This window comes from Sphaerodactylus townsendi, linkage group LG03, assembly GCF_021028975.2.
Source record: "Sphaerodactylus townsendi isolate TG3544 linkage group LG03, MPM_Stown_v2.3, whole genome shotgun sequence".
Lineage (NCBI taxonomy): Eukaryota > Metazoa > Chordata > Lepidosauria > Squamata > Sphaerodactylidae > Sphaerodactylus > Sphaerodactylus townsendi.
Window position 1 is genome coordinate 145,071,736 of NC_059427.1, and position 21,050 is coordinate 145,092,785.

Here is a 21,050-nt window from a genome sequence, read left to right on the forward strand (position 1 = left end):
TTATTCAAGATGGCTTTTCTAAGCAGGCAATAAGATAGCATTGTAAATGATTCACACAGTTAATTCAATAAATGATCAGGGACTATGGTCTGTACTACTGTAAGATGGATCCCGCTGTGTGATTTTTGCATCATTTAATGTATTGTGTCAACACACTTGGCTGCAATTCTGTTTTTAGGCTTCTGCTTGCTTACAGATTTCTACAATCCTGATCCTTTTTTATAGTTTATTGAACATCCCATCTTATTGATTGTTTTGATCCACCCTTGTGTAATCCACCTCTTGTCTTGGCAAAAAAGGCGGACTACAAACATAAATAACACAGATCTAAGACTCAACCTACATTAGCACTTATGCTTTCCTTCAGTTTCTGTTTTTAGACTTCTGGTTGCTTCTAATCCTATTGCGTTGTTAACTGAATGATCCATCCTGCCCAATGTATTGACTCACTCTTTGTAATATATCTTTGAGTCCCAGTGAAAAGGTTAGACTGTAAATTACATAAATCCATAACAGAAATTAAACCCAGGGCCCAAAATATGCAACAGTTCTGTATTGGCAGCTGGGCTTTTCAAATTACGATGCAGTTCGGATGGCTGAAGAAATCCCATCACTAGACTGCCCCCCCAAAAAACCAAATTATGATGGGGGCGGGGCCAGACAGAACTCTGCTCACCTTGCAGGTAGGAAAGGAGAAAGACAACCAGGCTTCGCTGCTGGAAAAGCTAAGTAAAAACAAGCAATTAAGCCATGACGAGGGGAGACAAAATAATCTGCTGTAGATAAGAACGAAGACTTGTGTAGTAAAACTTAAAATGTAATTATCCTGATTGTGAAACATTGTATATTACACGGACTGTGCGCCTGGACCCTTGGCACTTAAACACGGCTTAAGGGCTTGTTTTCAGGCAGGAAAGGAGAGCACCCAGGAAAAAAATAGAGATTTAGTACATTTGCTATGTAGTTTTACCTGTCTATCATTTTCCCATGAAAATATTTTTTTTTCCTGACTTCAGAGTGACGGTAAGAAGGACTATTACCAGAAGGTGTGCATTGATTCAGAGACCCTGCAGGTGGGCGACTGTGTGTCGGTCAGCCCTGATGACCCCACGAAAGCTCTCTACCTGGCAAGGTGTGTTTTCTCAGGAATAAAGGTGCCTCCATCTGAGTGAACATGGTTCTGTGCATGTAGCATATCAGGCTTAGAACTGAAATTTGGTTCCAGGCTGCTGGGGCTGTTTTGGGGCAAGCTTTTTATTTCAGTGCCATAACAGCCATCATGCTGAATGGGGTACTGTTGAATGTATTGTCGAAGGCTTTCATAGCCAGATTCAACTGGCTGTTGTGGGTTTTACGGGCTGTGTGGCCGTGGTCTGGTAGATCTTGTTCCTAGCGTTTCGGCTGCATCTGTGGCTGGCATCCTCAGAGGTGTATCACAGAGAGAAGTCTGTTATAAGAGAAGTCTGGACACAGTGTGTAACAGACTTCTCTCTGTGATACACCTCTGAAGATGCCAGCCACAGATGCAGGCAAAACGTTAGGAACAAGATCCACCAGACCACGGACGCACAGCCCGGAACACCCACCAGAACCAGAGGTACGGTTGATTCCCGTACAGATGTGTGCATTCTTGCACAGCAAACGCTTAGAAATAGAATGAGGTACTATTGATTTCTCTACAGATGTGTATGTTTTTGCATGGCAAAAGCTTAGAAATCGAAGAGCAGTGGAAAGGACAGCATGTATGTAAAGCACCACCAAGTCGATGCCAGCTCAGAGGAAGACCAATAATGGCGGGAAATGCATATGGTTGAAGCGTGATAAATAGATTAATAATTAAATAGATTAATAATTCATTTAGGTTTTAGTACAATCAGATGGTGTTGAAAATGATAGCAGAATTGAGCGGTGCTACTCAGAGTAGAACAAGTGGTCTTGTACAGCAAACCCCCACCTCCATGAAGAAAAACTCCACACAGCTGTTTCATTCAAAAGAAGGCTTTTACCATTGAGTTGCTCTATGTACAAGTAACTATACACAACTTAGAATAAGCAGGAATATTAAGCAGTCCAACAAAGTGCTTCGCCAGGCACTTGTTTCCCTAAGGAACACAGACACAGTACAATACAGTTGCTTTTATACATGGCTCAACCAATCATTGAAAGGAAACGCAAACCGGGGAACCTCACCCCCGGAGACAACTTGCAAAGAAAAACAAGGAAGTGTGTATTATAACACCAATTTTTAGTGATCAATATTATAAACTAATATTACATTCATTCAGAAACATCAATACTTATCGCATGATCCGTACTCGTCCCGTTCCATCCATTCATAAGTCCGAATAGGCTTTTCTGCAAAACTGGGAATTGCTGAATGAAACAAGCCAGTATTTAAGGTAGTATTTAAGGTGGCAGAAAGATGGAGTGGGGCCACCGTAGCTGCTCTGGTAGATGAAATCACAGTTTATATATTTAAGGTAGTATTTAAGGTGGCAGAAAGATGGAGTGGGGCCACCGTGGCTGCTCTGGTAGATGAAATCACAGTTTATATATTTAAGGTAGTATTTAAGGTGGCAGAAAGATGGGGCCACCGTGGCTGCTCTGGTAGATGAAATCACAGTTTATATATTTAAGGTAGTATTTAAGGTGGCAGAAAGATGGAGTGGGGCCACCGTAGCTGCTCTGGTAGATGAAATCACAGTTTATATATTTAAGGTAGTATTTAAGGTGGCAGAAAGATGGAGTGGGGCCACCGTAGCTGCTCTGGTAGATGAAATCACAGTTTATATATTTAAGGTAGTATTTAAGGTGGCAGAAAGATGGAGTAGGGCCACCGTGGCTGCTCTGGTAGATGAAATCACAGTTTATATATTTAAGGTAGTATTTAAGGTGGCAGAAAGATGGAGTAGGGCCACCGGCTGCTCTGGTAGATGAAATCACAGTTTATATATTTACGGTAGTATTTAAGGTGGCAGAAAGATGGTTAAGGTGGCAGAAAGATGGAGTGGGGCCACCGTGGCTGCTCTGGTAGATGAAATCACAGTTTATATATTTAAGGTAGTATTTAAGGTGGCAGAAAGATGGGGCCACCGTGGCTGCTCTGGTAGATGAAATCACAGTTTATATATTTAAGGTAGTATTTAAGGTGGCAGAAAGATGGAGTGGGGCCACCGTGGCTTTATATATTTAAGGTAGTATTTAAGGTGGCAGAAAGATGGAGTGGGGCCACCGTGGCTGCTCTGGTAGATGAAATCACAGTTTATATATTTAAGGTAGTATTTAAGGTGGCAGAAAGATGGAGTGGCCAACCGTGAAGCTGCTCTGGTAGATGAAATCACAGTTTATATATTTAAGGTAGTATTTAAGGTGGCAGAAAGATGGAGTGGGGCCACCGTAGCTGCTCTGGTAGATGAAATCACAGTTTATATATTTACGGTAGTCTTTAAGGTGGCAGAAAGAGATGGAGTTGGGCCACCGCGGGCTGTCGGTAGATGAAATCACAGCTCTATATATTTAAGGTACTTAAGGTGGCAGAAAGATATAGGGACACCAGTTGCCTTGGTAAATGAAATCACAGTTTATATATTTAAGGTAGTATTTAAGGTGGCAGAAAGATGGAGTGGGGCCACCGTAGCTGCTCTGGTAGATGAAATCACAGTTTATATATTTAAGGTAGGATTTAAGGTGGAAGAAGGTTGGCGTGGGGCCACCGTATTCTGGTAGATGAAATCACAGTTTATATATTTGGTAGTATTTAAGGTGGCAGAAAGATGGAGTAGGGCCAACGCGGCTGCTCTTGGTAGATGGAAATCAGTTTATATATTTAAGGTAGTATTTAAGGTGGCAGAAAGATGGAGTAGGGCCACCGTGGCTGCTCTGGTAGATGAAATCACAGTTTATATATTTAAGGTAGTATTTAAGGTGGCAGAAAGATGGAGTGGGGCCACCGTGGCTGCTCTGGTAGATGAAATCACAGTTTATATATTTAAGGTAGTATTTAAGGTGGCAGAAAGATGGAGTGGGGCCACCGTAGCTGCTCTGGTAGATGAAATCACAGTTTATATATTTAAGGTAGTATTTAAGGTGGCAGAAAGATGGAGGAGGGCCACCGTAATGTTCTGGTAGATGAAATCACAGTTTATATATTTAAGGTAGTATTTAAGGTGGCAGAAAGATGGAGTAGGGCCACCGTGGCTGCTCTGGTAGATGAAATCACAGTTTATATATTTAAGGTAGTATTTAAGGTGGCAGAAAGATGGAGTGGGGCCACCGTAGCTGCTCTGGTAGATGAAATCACAGTTTATATATTTAAGGTAGTATTTAAGGTGGCAGAAAGATGGAGTAGGGCCACCGTAGCTGCTCTGGTAGATGAAATCACAGCTTTATATATTTAGTAGTATTTAAGGTAAGGCAGAAAGATGGAGTGGGCCACCGCGGGCTGCTCTGGTAGATGAAATCACAGTTTATATATTTAAGGTAGTATTTAAGGTGGCAGAAAGATGGAGTGGGGCCACCGTAGCTGCTCTGGTAGATGAAATCACAGTTTATATATTTAAGGTAGTATTTAAGGTGGCAGAAAGATGGAGTGGGGCCACCGTAGCTGCTCTGGTAGATGAAATCACAGTTTATATATTTAAGGTAGTATTTAAGGTGGCAGAAAGATGGAGTAGGGCCACCGTGGCTGCTCTGGTAGATGAAATCACAGTTTATATATTTAAGGTAGTATTTAAGGTGGCAGAAAGATGGAGTAGGGCCACCGTGGCTGCTCTGGTAGATGAAATCACAGTTTATATATTTAAGGTAGTATTTAAGGTGGCAGAAAGATGGAGTGGGGCCACCGAGCTGCCTTGGTAGATGAAATCACAGTTTATATATTTAAGGTAGTGCATTTAAGGTGGCAGAAAGATGGAGTGGGGCCACCAGAGCTGCTCTGGTAGATGAAATCACAGTTTATATATTTAAGGTAGCATTTAAGGTGGCAGAAAGATGGAGTAGGGCCACTCGCGGCTGCCTCTTGGCAGGGATGAAATCACAGTTTATATATTTAAGGCAGTGCATTTAAGGTGGCAGAAAGATTGGAGCAGGGCCACCATGGCTGCTCTGGTAGATGAAATCACAGTTTATATATTTAAGGTAGCATTTAAGGCAAAGATGGAGTGGGGCCAATCAGAAGCTGCTCTGGTAGGATGAAACTACAGTTTATATATTTAAGGTAGCATTTAAGGTGGCAGAAAGATGGAGTAGGGCCAAACCAGAGCTGCCTCTTAGCAGATGAAAACATGTGCCAGTTTGATATATTTAAGGTAGTATTTAAGGTGGCAGAAAGATGGAGTAGGGCCACCGTGGCTGCTCTGGTAGATGAAATCACAGTTTATATATTTAAGGTAGTATTTAAGGTGGCAGAAAGATGGAGTAGGGCCACCGTGGCTGCTCTGGTAGATGAAATCACAGTTTTTCTTTGCAAGTTGTCTCCGGGGGTGAGGTTCCCCGGTTTGCGTTTCCTTTCGGATTTCTATACTTGCTTTCGATTGTTTTGTTGCAATCAACCAATCATTGTAAAGGTCACTTGGAACTGGTTAGAACCGGTTCTCTGGCTGTCAGATCATTTCTATCTTGCTGACTCATACCTGTGCTGGATAGGATATGATCACCATGATCTAAGGGGGGAAGTGAGTAGATATAATTTGATGGGAGGATTTTGGAAATTGATAATAGTGAACACATGCTATTGTTGTCTCTAATATCAGATTCTCTCTTCAGTCGAATTAATGTATGTTAAAAAGCTGTAAAATCTGTTGAATGTTTTACGATTTTATATAACATGATTTCTAAAACTTAGTTGGCTCTCTCAGGGCCCTGGACCGTAAGGAAGACAAGATCCATCTTTCTGCTTGGATTCTTTTCTTTTCTGTAATTAATGAGAATAAAAATTTTAAATAAAAAAAACAAAGTCGAAGCCAGCTCGTGGCTTCCCCCTTGGTCTTTTCAAGGCAAGAAATGCCCAAAGGTGGTTTTGCCGTGGCCTATTTCTGCGTAGGAACCCTGGACTTTCTTAGTGGTCTCCCATCCAAGGACTGACCAGATCTGACTCTGCTTAGCTTCGGAGAGTTGATGAGATCGGGCTAGCCCGGGCCATCCAGGTCAGGGCGGACACCACGTGCCAGCGGAGATTATTGTGGTCATACTGCTTTATGATCTAAACCCGTAGCTGCCTCAACCGTATCCCTGGTCCAGGGGTTTGCACCCCTTGCTTTTCATTGTATGTGCAATTGTATTAGAACATAAGAACATAAGAACAAGCCAGCTGGATCAGACCAGAGTCCATCTAGTCCAGCTCTCTGCTACTCGCAGTGGCCCACCAGAGCTCACTCTGCTCTTCCTGGCCCAGTCTTCTTCTCCACTGCTTCTCCTCTCTGCTGGTTCCAGAGACTGATTCTAGTTGTGAGAGCCGGCTATGAAGGAGCAAGTGTCAGGTGCAAATGTAAACTCAGCTGACAACTCTCTAGGTGGCTCAATGCCTGTCAGCTCTGCCCCTGCAGTCTGCTAAAGCAAGATGCCAAACTCCAGGGGACGGCAGGAGTTCTTCCAGAATTATACCTCATCTCCTGACAACAGAGACCAATTTCCCTGGAGAAAAAGAGCGGACTGTGCGGCATTATACCCTTCCAGGTCCCTCCCCTTGCCGAAGCCTGCCCTCCAGGGGCGTAGCGAGGCAGCCCTGCGCAAACTGTAGCCCTGGACAAAACCTGAGTTGGATGCCCACCCCACCCCCCATGGGCGGCCACTCCACCACGACCAAATTTCTTTTTGCACCAGGACATTGGTGCCTGCAGGGGGTGCATTTCTAGACATATCAGCACCAAAATTTCAGCGTATCATCAGGGGACTGTCCTTATGCTACTCCCCAAGTTTGGTGCAGTTTGGTTCAGGGGGGCCAAAGTTATGGACCCTCAAAACTGTAGCCCCCATCTCCTATTAGCTCCCATTGGAAACAATGGGGGATAGGGGCACCCCCTTTGGGAGTCCATAACTTTGGACTCCCTGAACCAAACCGCACCAAACTTGGGGGGTAGCATAAGGACAGTCTCCTGATGATAGGCTGAAATTTTGGTGCCGCTAGCCTAAAAACTGCACCCCCTGCAGGCCAAAAATGGAAAACCACTAAAATACCCAAAAACGAACCCAGCATTTTGATGCCCCCCATAAGGTGATGCCCTGGGCAGCTGCCTACCTTGCCCAATGGGCATTACGCCAGTGCTGCCCTCCCCATGTGCTACTCACAAATCCCCAGGAATTTCCCAACCCAAAGTTGGCATCCCTGATTAGGGGACTGCAATGCTGATCTGTTTTACTGGCATCATGTTCCTTAGATCTCAAATAAACAGTTGAAAACGAATCCCACATAGCAACAGACGTATCATAAGAACATAAGAACATAAGAACTAGCCTGCTGGATCAGACCAGAGTCCATCTAGTCCAGCATTCTGCTACTCGCAGTGGCCCACCAGGTGCCTTTGGGAGCTCACAGGCAGGATGTGAAAGCAATGGCCTTCTGCTGCTGCTGCTGCTCCTGAGCACCTGGTCTGCTAAGGCATTTGCAATCTGAGATCAAGGAGGATCAAGACAGTATCAGACAGGTTCCGCTATGGAAATCTTTGTCAAGTCTGACTTTTGTGCCCAAAGCCCACAGTGGGAGAAGCAACTGTCCCTCCTTCAACCAACCAACCCTCCCCCTCCCCTTGCTAGGCAACAGCTCTTTGTGATTTCTCAAACCTGCACCATTCCAACCTCTTGATAACAGCCCAGATGTCTGTCCTGGGAGCAGCATTACATCCAAGCCCACACATCCCAGCAGCTAGCAAAACAGCAATTGCCTAAGCAAAAGCAATGTACCCTGTTTCCCCTAATATAAGACATCCCCGAAAAATAAGACATAGTAGAGGTTTTGCTGAAGTGCGAAATATAAGGCATCCCCCGAAAGTAAGACGTAGCAAAGTTTTTGTTTGGAAGCATGCCCGACAGAACACAGAAAAATAAGACATCCCCTGAAAATAAGACATAGCGCGTCTTTGGGAGCAAAAATTAATATAAGACACTGTCTTATATTCGGGGAAACACGGTAATGTAATGCAGACAGAAATCCATCAAATGCACAATCTCCTGGCCCCACCTGGATACACGACAAGACCCACTGAGAAAACAGGTCTTGACATTTGAGAGGTCATAAGGATTCTTGAAGGTCTTTTGGTCCTCCCTGACCATTTGCCCAGAACTTAGTTGAGTCTTTTAGTTTTATATGCCGCCCTTCCCCTTGTGGGCTCAGCGGGGCTTAGTAAATGCAATTAAGACATAATCTAAAAACCAGATGACGGTGAAACACACACTATAAACCAGTATACTGAGGGGAGTAAAGATGGTGGGAAACAGGGAGGCCGGATGATGTGAAACCGTAGCTGCGTCAAGTCCTGCAGGGCCTGGGTCTTACTGGACAGAACATTCCACCAGATTGGAGTGGAATCCAAAGGCCCCCGTACCGCCCCCAACCTACGTCCTTCAGGACTTTTTCCACTGGGCCCTCCTTCCACAGGAGGAGGCTTGTGACAAAACAATTATTGCCAACCACGCTTTTGGGGAACTCATCCGCTCTTCCCTCTCCTGCCCCCTCTCTCCGATTTCCCTAGGATCACCGCCATGTGGGAGGATGCCAACAACGAGCCCATGTTCCACGTCCACTGGTTCTGCCGTGGCACCGACACTGTCCTGGGAGCCACTTCCGATCCTCTGGAGCTCTTCCTGGTGGATGAGTGTGAAGACATGCAGCTCTCTTACATCCATGGCAAAGTCAACGTCATCTATAAAGCTCCTTCGGAGAACTGGGCTCTAGAGGTACGTCGCTAAACCGTATGGCTGTTGCAAGAGGGCTGTTCTTTTTCATCCTCTGAACAAGGTATTTCAGCGGAGATGCGGCAGTGGCCGGGGTCCCAGGTTCAGTCACTGCCATCCACAGTTAAAAAGGACCAAGTAGGACAGTGGTGGCGAACCTTTGGCACTCCAGATGTTATGGACTACAATTCCCATCAGCCCCTCCCAGCATGACCAATTGGCCATACTGGCAGGGGCTGATGGGAATTGTAGTCTATAACATCTGGAGTGCCAAAGGTTTGCCACCACGGCAGTAGGAGGTGATATGAAAGACAGCTGCTGCCAGTCAGAGTGGGCAATACTGACTCTGCCAGACTGATGGTCTGACTGAGTAGAGGACAGCTTTGTGTCTGCGTGAGAATGCCTAATTTGTAGAAGCTGAAGTCACAGAGTAGAGACTGGGATTCTCTTGCACCTTTCTCACAGTGGGGACTCTGTTGAAAGAATTTTACTTCCAAAACATTTTGCACATACCGTGTGTGTGTTAAGTGCTTTCAGGTCCCGTCTGTTACTCATGGCAAGCGTATGAATCAGTGTCCTCCAAAACATCCTAACGTTAACACACCTTGCAAACTGAGGCCTGTGGCTTTCTTTACGGAGTCCATCCATCTCATGTTGGGTCTTCCCCTTTTCTTGCTGCCTTCACGTTTTCCTAGCATCACCCTCTTTCTCTTTTCTTCTCATAATGTAACCAAAGTACAATAGCCTCAATTTTGTCATTTTTGCTTTTAGGAACCATTCCTTCTTGATTTGTTCTAGAACCCATCCATGTTTGTTTTTGGCGGTCCTTCTGTGAAATACTAACCAGGGTTCGCTGTCAGAGGTGTCGAGAACTTGTATTTGGTGACTTGGGAGTTCTTGATATCTCCGGCACCTGCGACGTCTCCGGCACCTGCAAGATTACACAGGGAAGCCACTGAAATCCACAGACACTGACACAGTTTAATAGAAAGGAAGAGAGTTTGAAAATAAGCAAAACCTGGTTACCGGTAGTAAAAAGCACCAAGACCAAAAACCAGGGAACTTTTCAAACACCATTCAACAATCCACAAACTACTACAAACTTCTCCTTCCTCCCCCTCACCTGACTCCGGTATTTGAGATTAGTCATGCATATTCAAACTACGAGGACACATACAAATACAACTGCAGATGAACTCCATCCAAACACATGGAAATGTGCCTCATCCGCCTCCCATCTGGGAGGTGGACAGAACAGGTACTACATTGTGCCACCTAGAGAAACACAGCTTACCATGATGTCATAGATGTGGGTGAAACCAGACCATGGCCACACAGCCTGGAAAACCCACAACCACCAGTTGAAAAGAGCCGGAACTCTCAGTTGACTTGCAACCTCAGCAAGAGAAGGGTAGTGATCTCATTGCTACTGCTACAAATCTACTTTCCAAAAACCTTTGGCAGGCACCATGAAAAGTGTTGGAAGGCATCGTGGTGCGCACAGGTGCCACATTGGGGACCGCCGGACTAAAGAGAAGGTCGCACTTTGGGGCACCATTTTATTCCTACTGACAAATGCTTACGCACCATTTGGGAAGCTGAGCATTAGGATAGGGACTTCCAGGATGATGGCCATTTTAATATCTAGATGGGTTTGTCCCTTACCCTGATGGTCCTGGTGAACCTCTCCCATGATACTCTTCTGAGGCCTGTTTCTTTGAGTAAGGCCCATGTGTTGCTGTTCCACCAACCAGGAAGTCCCTCAGATAAGCTTTCAGAAAGGCCTCGAGCAGCTTTGCTGCAGCAGCAGCCACTGTGTTCTCATGCTGATTTCCTCATGGAAGTTCCCTCTCTTGCATACATGATCTTCGCGCACCTACCCCGCTATTTCTGCTTGCAGGGAGGACTCGATGTGGAAATCAAAATGGTGGAAGACGATGGCAGGACGTATTTCTACCAGATGTGGTACGATCAAGAGTATGCCAGGTTTGAAACTCCCCCGAAGACCCAGCCCTCTGAGGACAATAAATACAAGTGAGTCCCGCTGGATTAATTTTATTATTTATGAAAATGTTTAGAAATGCCTTTAAAAAAAATAGTTGGTGGCATCTTGCAGTTCCAGTTAAAACATTCCCAGCTGAAACCAGAGAGAAAAGTGCAAGCGTAAAAATCCCTCACCTTCCAATGTTCCCCGTGAGCTCCACAACTGTGCAGGCACCATATTGATGCCACGCATGTTTGGCAGCCGCCCAGCAGGAGAAGCTCTCGCTGGCAGCTCAGTTCTGCTCAGTGAGAGTGAGTTTCTGTGCAGTGGTACAGAAGCCTTAGAGCAGGGGTCTTCAAACTATGGCCCTCCAGATGTTCAGGAACTACAATTCCCATCAGCCCTTCTACTTGGCCATGCTGGCAGAGGCTGATGGGAATTGTAGTTCCTGAACATCTGGAGGGCCATAGTTTGAAGACCTCTGCCTTAGAGCATAGGTGTCAAACTCCCGGCCCTCCAGATGTTATGAACTACAGTTCCCATCACCTCCTGCCAGCATGATGTTGGCAGGGGATGATGGGAACTGTAGTCCATAACATCTGGAAGGCCGCGAGTTTGACACCTGTGCGAGGGCCTATTGCCCCACGCACGCACACGGGCAAGGCTTGTCATTCAAACCCCGTCAAGAGGCCTGGAAAAGGGGCAGTTGTCAGGACTACAATTCCCAGCCATCACCAGCTCCCGACTTTTTCCGTTAGAGCGGGGAAACCGAGCTGGGGAGCTACGGCAAAACAAAACTATGTAGTTCTGTCAGAACCGATGAGAGACCAGGAACTGGGGGGAGGGGAAAAGCTGATTGGTTGCCGTCTGTTTTTGTAAATAGAAGAAATACTGGAACTGAGGACAAGAATCCTCAGTTCCGGCACCCTGTAGCAAAGGCGACCCAAATCAACAAAGTTCTTCTTTTCATGTTGACTTGGTCTGAGTGGTGTTCAGCCTTACAGGCAGGCCTTGCAGTACCTCCTGAAGATCTCCAAGGGGGGGGGGGTCCTCAGCTCTTCAGGGAGTCCACTCCATAGAGCCAGAGATACAATGGAAAAGGCTGGGTTCTGGCCAATGCCCTGAGCGATGGGATAGCCAACAGATGACTACCTGGTGACCATAGTTGGCTCGCATGGATGTGTGGGAAGAGAGGGTCTTTCATAGGTAGTTTGGAAACAGAAAGAAGATCCGGTTGCTAACAAAAGTAAAAAGGATAGAAAATGAGTATTCTCTGTATTTGACCAATGCAACATGCAGCCGTCTTGTTATTCTGCCGCTTGACAGTAAAGAGAAATCCACAATCCCTCGGGGTGTATTTCAGATACATGGAAGTAGGAAACCTATAAATCCAAACTCCTCTTCTTCAAAGCAACCATTTTCTCCAGGGTTACTGATCTCGGTCATCCAAAAGATCAGTTCAGTTAGTTAAATTTATTGCAGTCAATAGACCCATGTACATAAAACAAACCATATACAAATAAATCCCCAAATAAGACTGTCTTGCCATCTATGTTCTTTAAGTTTTACATACAGTTTTCATTTTTAAAATACAGATTTGGGGGTTCTCTGATTTTTAAATCTAAAAACCTCTGCCAAATGTTTTGCTACCTCCAGTGTTACACGAGGATTTTTTCCTCCCAACAAGTATCGAATACAGAAACAATCTGATCTGTCTCTCAGTTTTAACAGAAGTTCAAAAAAAATTCCTTTGCTGCTGCTCATGCTGATAATATTGACATGATAAGCGGATGTGCGACATAGTTTCGGTATCCTGAGCATTGCAAGAACATACTCTAAAAGAATCAGAAATCCCAGTTGACCTACTGCTAGGATTTTCTGATGGGAATGTGTTTAACCTTGCCCTCGTGAACAACCTTCTGTAATATAGCGCCATCAATGTAGGGCAGTGGTGGTGAACCTGTGGCACTCCAGATGTTCATGGACTACAATTCCCATCAGCCAATTCGCCATGGTGATTGGAATTGTAGTTCATGAACATCTGGAGTGCCGTCGGTTCATCACCACGGATGTAGGGTATTGTGGGTTTTCCAGGTTGTATGGCCGTGTTCCAGTAGCATTTTCCCCTGACGTTTTGCCTGCATCTGTGGCTGGCATCTTCAGAGGCGAAATGTCAGGAGAAAATGCCACTGGAACATGGCCATACAACCCGGAAAACCCACAACACCCTATTGCCGTGGTGGCGAACCTTTGGCACTCCAGATGTTATGGACTACAATTCCCACCAGCCCCTGCCAGCATGGCCAATTGCTGGCAGGGGCTGATGGGAATTGTAGTCCATAACATCTGGAGTGCCAAAGGTTTGCCACCACTGCCCTATTGATTTCAGCCGTCAAAGCCTTTGACAGTACCATCAATGTACTCAGATCACTCGTAATTCCAGGAGATCTCTAGGTCCTGGCTGGAGGTTGGCAATCCTGGTTCCATTCTGGGGTGTGTGTTTTTTCCCCCTAGGTTCTGCATGAGCTGCACTCGCTTGGATGAGGTGAGGCAGAAGGAAATCCCCAAAGCCCTGGAGCCACGGGAGGAGGTGGATGGGAAGATGTACTATAGCCTGGCCACCAAGAACGGAGTGCAGTTCCGAGTTGGGGACGGAGTCTTCCTCCTGCCGGATGCTTTCTCGTTCAGGTTGGTTCTTGAAGTGACTTGATTCGGTGGGGGAAGGTTTGCAATCAGCCGGGATTGGCTGGAAACAGTTTTGCAGGTAGGGATGGCTTTAGTGATCAGGCTAGAAAACCTCGCCAGCTTTTAAGGGGTTTTGTCTTTAGGTTCTAGATTCACATTCTGATGACGGGACCTCTGGCTTTCAAAAGCTTATATCCCAACATATCTTGTGGGTCTCTAAGATGCTACTCGGATCTAGCTGTGCCAGATCAACATGGCTGCTGTCTGAAACTATGGCCCTTTCTGCACGGGCGGTTTATGGTGCCCTGGGGACGGCAAAAACGCCGTCCCCAAGGAGCCATTCGCACAGGGGGCGCAGCTGCTGCGCAGCCACCCCGCCCGACTGGCGCGAAGCCGCCGTTTCCAAACCTCGCTTGGCAAGTGAGGTATACAGGAAACGGCGGCTTGGAGCCGCTGCCATGCGAACGGCAGCGACTTCCAGGTGCCTTCCCCCTCCCCGACCGGGCGACTTACCAGTCTTGCGGCCCTCCGGCGCGTCGCCGAGGCCTGGGGACACGCCCCCTTTGCCCTGCGACTCTGGAGCGGTCGTGCAGGGCAGGGGGGCGTGTCCCCTGGCCTCGGCAATGTGCCGGAGGGCCGCAGGACCGGTAAGTCGCTCTGACGACGGCGCAGAGCCGATTCTGGGACCGTCCATGCGAACGGTCCCAGAGGGGTCGGGTCGGCGTGGACTACGCCGACCCGACCCCTTCCGCCTCCGTGCGGAATCGGCCTCTCTCTAAATACCTTTTCATGGTTGGCTTCTGTTTTATGGATAGTTTTTGTGCTGCTTGTGTTTTAGGCAAAGGTAAAGGTAGCTGCTATGCAAGACCGGGTAATGGGGTGGTGTCAATTCATGATGTTTCAAGGCAAACTGTGTTTACAGGGTGGTTTGCCATTGCCTTTCCCAGTCATCTACGCTTTACCCCCAGCAAGCTGGGTACCGAGTCAGCCTGGCTTCCTGAACCTGCCTCCCTCCCATGGGGATTGAACTCAGGCTGTGAGCAGAGCTTGGGCTGCCGTACTGCAGCTGACCACCCTGCGCCACGGGGCTCCTTGCTTGCGTTTGAATGGCTTGCATTACAATACTGTGGATTTTCAGTGTCAGCCACCTGGAGCAGGATCCTGAAGAGGCAGCGGGGAAATGCTGTAAACAAAATAAATAATAAGTAACGGACTTTCAAGTCCCACAGCATTCTGTCATATGTGCTGGAGAGGCAAAATGTAATTATTATTATTATTATTATTATTTATTCAATTTCTATACCGCCTGATCCCCGAAGGGCTCCGTCGGTCAACTGGCGGGTCACTTGGTCAACTGACTGTCGTGAGGCGTCATGATTGTGAGCCGCCTTGAGGCTCCTTAAAGGCAGAGAAAAGTGGGGCATCAAAGCCAACTCTTCTTCTGACTGGCAAGGGCAGACTGGATCAGTGTATTTTTGGGAGATTAGAGAACACCCTTTTAGTTTATTGTCGAAGGCTTTCACAGCCGGATTCAACTGGTTCTGGTGGGTTTCCCGGGCTGTGTGGCCGTGGTCTGGTAGATCTTGTTCCTAACGTTTCGCCTGCATCTGTGGCTGGCATCTTCAGAGGTGCATCACAGAGAGAAGTCTGTTACACACTGTGAACAAGATCTACCAGCCCACGGCCGCACAGCCCGGAAAACCCACCACAACCATCCCTTTAATTTGTTTAGCGTGGTTCTTGTATGTTACTGTGTATTTTACTTTGGTGTGTTACAGCATCAGTGAACTAATAGAGGAATTAAATGTGAACTGGCCTTTCCTTCTATGAGTGGGTGGTAGCTTTTTGATACATTTGTACGTAGGCAGCAAAAATGCACCTATTGAGGCTTGAATCATTCGTTTTCACACCGAATCAACAAACTTTTCGGACTGACAGACTGAACGGTTGTGGACTGACCACCGACTAAAACTCTGCAGTGGGGGGACTGAACTGAACTGAAACTTTTAATGGCATTCAAATAACAACAATAATACATTCTTTAAAAAGATAGAAATTATAAAAGAGCATATAACAAAATAGAAATCCATCTATCTCTATATCTATCTATCTATATCTATCTATCTATCTATCTATCTATCTATCTATCTATCTATCTATCTATCTATATCTATAAATCTATATCTATATCTATATCTCTATCTATATATCTATATATCTATATATCTATATCTATCTATCTATATGTCTGTCTGTCTATCTATCTATATCTATCTATCTATCTATATGTCTGTCTATCTATCTATATCTATCTATCTATCTATCTATCTATCTATGTAGAGATAGATAGATAGATAGATAGATAGATAGATAGATAGATAGATAGATAGATAGATAGATAGATAGATAGATAGATAGATAGATAGATAGATAGATAGATAGATAGATAGATAGATAAAACCCATTAAAATTATAGATTAAAAACTGAATAAAATGTTTCAAAGGTTACATTAAGAATGCCTTGCAATTACAATACAGAGGAACCTGGCAGTCAACTCTAAGACTTCTCTTGAGCCACTGTCCAGAAGGAAGAGGGTTTTCTGTTGGTCTGTAAGAATGCTGTTATCCATCAGCAAAGGTGCCAGGAACATCCCCCTAGCTGCATTATATAAAGCATAATGGTGCAGGATATGATGAACCGACTCTTCACAATTCATGCTACAAATACGAAGCCTTTCATGGCGTGGTATTTTCATCTCCCTACCAGACCCCAAGGAAGATGGCATGATGGCACATCTTGCCAGGGAGATTGCACGTCGGAGTTTGGGTTCAGAAAGGAAATATAAATAGTTGGATATATTTGTTTTCCCCAAGGAAAGGCCAAGGTACAAAGGCGAGCAGAATCTACCTTTGGCATCACTTTGCAGATAAGTTATTTGACTGTGGCTGAAGTGGTAGAAGAACTCATTTGAATGCCAGAGTTCCCACGTTCAATCCCTGGAATCTGTAACGAACAGGAGGAGGTTACAGTGGATAAGAGATGGCCTCTTCTTGATAACCCTGGAGAATTGCTAGGAGTCTGAGTAAGACTGTATTGACCTTGATAGGCTGAGTCTGAGTGGGCTGAGTCTAAGACCATTTCCTGTGTGGGCTATTTTTTAACTAGTCTGATTGGCTCATTCACTGCCGGAGAAAGAGAAGAGGACAAATTGTGTCTCCGTTATTAGAAAGTTTGCTGTCCAGGTGCTGTTCTAAACTTTCCCAGGCTTCAGACAGTCTATTTATGGCATTCCTGAGTTCTTAAGATTTGGGAAGATTGTTTTCCAAATGTGTAAAGTGTGCACACACAGGAGGCTATTCCTGCTCAGATATTTCAAAAAAGTTGTATTTTTATTTTGACTACCTCAAATGGAAAAAAAATAAGCCTCTGTAAAAAGGTTTCCAAAATGTAAAAAATATGTCCATTTACAATTGTGCTGTGTGTGCCATACAATCAAACAGTGATACATTTGTATGGTCCTCAATCCATTGGATTACCAGAGTTGGGCATTAATCCTTCCAGTGTTGTAATATAACTGCACAGTCTTAAGGGAGTGTGCATAGTAGTGGCCCGGCTGGAATTGGTTCCACCGTGCTGAGTTGTGGTTTTAGATTTGGGTTTTTATGTTTTGAATGTGTTTTCCTTTATGTGTTTTATTTCTGTTGTAAGATACCTTGAGCTCTGTAAGGAAAGAAAGGTGGCTGATAAATGTTTTAAATAGACAAAAAAATGAACTCAACAGAAGCAGCAGTGACCTGTAATAGATAGTCAGGGGTCTGAACAGAGAATCAACTAGTTTGAGTGAAAATGAATTGATATCAGTTCGAGGCTATAGTGTGTCATTGTCATGCCCTTATATAAAGCCGTGGTGCGACCGCACTTGGAGTACTGTGTTCAGTTCTGGTCGCCACATCCCAAAAAGGATATCGAAGAGATAGAAAAAGTGCAGAGAAGGGCAACGAGGATGATTGAAGGATTGGAGCATCTTCCTTATGAGGAGAGGCTGCAGCGTTTGGGACTCTTTAGTTTGGAGAGGAGACATCTGAGGGGGGATATGATTGAAGTCTATAAAATTATGCATGGGGTAGAAAATGTTGACAGAGAGAAATATTTCTCTCTTTCTCACAATACTGGAACCAGGGGGCATTCATTGAAAATGCTGGGGGGAAGAATTAGGACTAATAAAAGGAAACACTTCTTCACACAACGTGTGATTGGTGTTTGGAATATGCTGCCACAGGAGGTGGTGATGGCCACTAACCTGGATAGCTTTAAAAAGGGCTTGGACAGATTTATGGAGGAGAAGTCGATCTATGGCTACCAATCTTGATCCTCCTTGATCTCAGATTGCAAATGCCTTAGCAGACCAGGTGCTCAGGAGCAGCAGCAGCCGCAGAAGGCCATTGTTTTTATATCCTGCACGTGAGCTCCCAAAGGCACCTGGTGGGCCACTGCAAGTAGCAGAGAGCTGGACTAGATGGACTCCGGTCTGATCCAGCAGGCTAGTTCTTATGTTCTTATGTGTTCAGAACAGACCGTTAAAGTTTCCCCCAAAATGGGAACAGCTCTAGCAGCTCCTTAAAGTTGTGTCCCATCCAGCATCCTCCCCGACTTTCTATTATGGATTCATGTTTCCCTCTCTCCAGTCTGAGACTGGCCAGCCCCGTCAAGCGCCTGAGGAAGGAAGCGGTGGATGAAGAGCTGCACCCAGAGCATTACCGAAAATATTCTGAGTACATCAAAGGCAGCAACCAGGATGCCCCTGGCCCGTACCGCATCGGCCGCATCAAAGCCATCTTCTGCAACATGCGCAGCAACGGCCGACCCAACGAGGCAGAAATCAAGCTGCGGGTCTACAAGCTTTACAGGTGAGAAGCGGTCTGCGTGGTCCGATTTCTGTGTGAAGGTTAGGTCAGTCTTGGAGTCGTAAAATTTCGGGGACTCTTCGAATGAAACTCTCTCCCCCCACTGCCGTCATTTTAAATGTGTGTGTGTGAACAGAACAGCTGCTTTGCTGAGAAGGACAGGCTTGTCAGGGTCTCTGTCGGTGGCGGAAAGTGGTCAAGTTGCAGCCACCTTATGGCAACCCTGTAGGGTTTTCAGGCTGAGAGACGTCCAGAGGTAGTTTGCCGTTGCCTGCCTCTGTATGGCAACCCTGGACTTCCTTGGCAGTCTCCCATCCAAGTACTAGCCCTTGGTGGTCTCCCATTGAAGTACTAGCATTTTGTCTGGGGTTGAATTCATTCCCCTCTTTGCCTGCCCACCCTGCAAGCATCACCTCTCGGGTTTACAGAGCATGCGCCCGCCTGTTAAGAGACCTGTGCCACAGTGGACTTTGACTTTGATTGGGTTAATGGGATGCTCCTTGGAACCTCTGACCTCCAGTGACTTATCGCTCCTGTCCTATAAGACTACCCTCCTGAGAGCCAGCGTGGCCTAGTGGTTAAGAGCAGGTGGATTCTAATCTGGAGAACCAGGTTTCATTCCCCACTCCTCCACCTGAGTGGCAGAGGCTTATCTGGTGAACCAGATGCGTTTCCACTCTCCTACATTCCTGTTGGGTGACCTTGAGCTAGTCACAGTTGTCTCAGAACTCTCTCAGCCCCACCTACCTCACAAGGTGTCTGCTGTAGGGAGAGGAAGGGAAAAGAACTTGTAAGACACCTTGAGACAGGAGAGAAAGGTAGGATATAAATCCAAACTCCTCCTCTTCTTCCTACTCCATCTCCTCTTCTTCCTCCTCTTCTTCTTCTGTTAAGAGACCTGTGCCACAGTGGAATTTGACTTTGATTCTCACTGGGTTAATGGGATGCCCCTTGGAATCTCTGACCTCCAGTGGCTTATCGCTCCTGTCCTATAAGACTGCCCTCCTTGTCGCCAAGACCTACGCAGCAGTGGCGTAGGAGGTTAAGAGCTCGTGTATCTAATCTGGAGGAACCGGGTTTGATTCCCAGCTCTGCCGCCTGAGCTGTGGAGGCTGATCTGGGGAATTCAGATTAGCCTGTACACTCCCACACACGCCAGCTGGGTGACCTTGGGCTAGTCACAGCTTCTCGGAGCTCTCTCAGTCCCACCTACCCTCACAGGGTGTTTGTTGTGAGGGGGGAAGGGCAAGGAGATTGTCAGCCCCTTTGAGTCTCCTACAGGAGAGAAAGGGGGGGATATAAATCCAAACTCTTCTTCTTCTTCTTCTGCTAGGAGGGTTGGAGAACTGTGGGCTCTCAGGTGTGATTTGCTTTCGGTGGAAAGCAATGTTCTGCTTTGTCTTTTCCCAGGCCAGAGAACACCCACAAGTCTGTGAAAGCCAGCTACCATGCTGATATCAACCTGCTGTACTGGAGCGACGAAGAGGCCATCGTGGAGTTCCGAGATGTTCAGGGCCGCTGCACCGTGGTGTACGGGGAGGACTTGACTGAATGCATCCACGATTACTCGGCCAGCGGCTCTGATCGCTTCTACTTTCTAGAGGTGACCTTTCCCGAGGCATTAACTGGAGTCATGTGGTGCTTGTCTATTTGTTTAAAGCATTTATCGTCTGCCTTTCACCCTTGCAGAACTCCAGGCACAGGTTGGAATATTAATAAATAATAAATTATTAAAAACACAACTGTTATAAAAACCCTTCAAAAGTCGCAATTTAAGAACATAAGAACAAGCCAGCTGGATCAGACCAGAGTCCATCTAGTCCAGCTCTCTGCTACTTGCAGTGGCCCACCAGGTGCCTTTGGGAGCTCACATGCAGGAGGTGAAAGCAGTGGCCTTCTGCGGCTGTTGCTCCCGATCACCTGGCCTGTTAAGGCATTTGCAATCTCAGATCATGGCGGATCAAGATTGGTAGCCATAGATCGACTTCTCCTCCATAAATCTGTCCAAGCCCCTTTTAAAGCTATCCAGGTGAGTGGCCATCACCACCTCCTGTGGCAGCATATTCCAAACACCAAACACACGTTGCGTGAAGAAGTGTTTCCTTTTATTAATCCTAATTCTTCCCCCCAGCATTTTCAATACTGGTTCTAGTATTGTGAGAAAGAGAGAAAAATTTCTCCCTGTCCACATTTTCTACCCCATGCATAGTTTTATAGACTTCAATCCTATCCCCCCTCAGCCGTCTCCTCTCCAAACTAAAGAGTCCCAAACGCTGCAGCCTCTCCTCATTTAAACACTCTAGTTAGGGCTGCCAATAAATAAAAATGAAATTAGTCAAGCACCATGCTGTCACAGTAAGGGGGCCAGGTACACCTCCCTGGGGAGATTGCTCCGTAATCGCAGGGCTACCACCGAACGAAAAGGCTCTCTCTTCAGTACCCACCGGACGATTGGTGGGATGATCAGGAGGATCTCACTTCCCAGGCAGGAACATATGGGAGAAGATGGTCTCCCAGTCCCAGACCTCAGCACAAGCTATGTCGACCCCTTTGCCGGTAGACAGACCACGGCTAAATCAGGGCTGCGCCG

The 21,050-nt window shown here is 46.2% G+C and overlaps 1 protein-coding gene across 1 annotated transcript in view; it reads left to right on the plus strand.

Moving 5' to 3' along the window:
* DNMT1 (DNA methyltransferase 1) overlaps positions 1-21,050 on the plus strand; it is an 81,723-nt gene that overhangs the window by 37,147 nt on the left and 23,526 nt on the right. The window contains exons 18-23 of the mRNA XM_048487463.1: positions 1,017-1,132; positions 8,685-8,889; positions 10,787-10,920; positions 13,385-13,558; positions 18,242-18,463; positions 19,871-20,063. Of these exons, the coding sequence (XP_048343420.1) occupies positions 1,017-1,132; positions 8,685-8,889; positions 10,787-10,920; positions 13,385-13,558; positions 18,242-18,463; positions 19,871-20,063 (1,044 nt within the window). The remainder of the gene's footprint in view (positions 1-1,016; positions 1,133-8,684; positions 8,890-10,786; positions 10,921-13,384; positions 13,559-18,241; positions 18,464-19,870; positions 20,064-21,050) is intronic.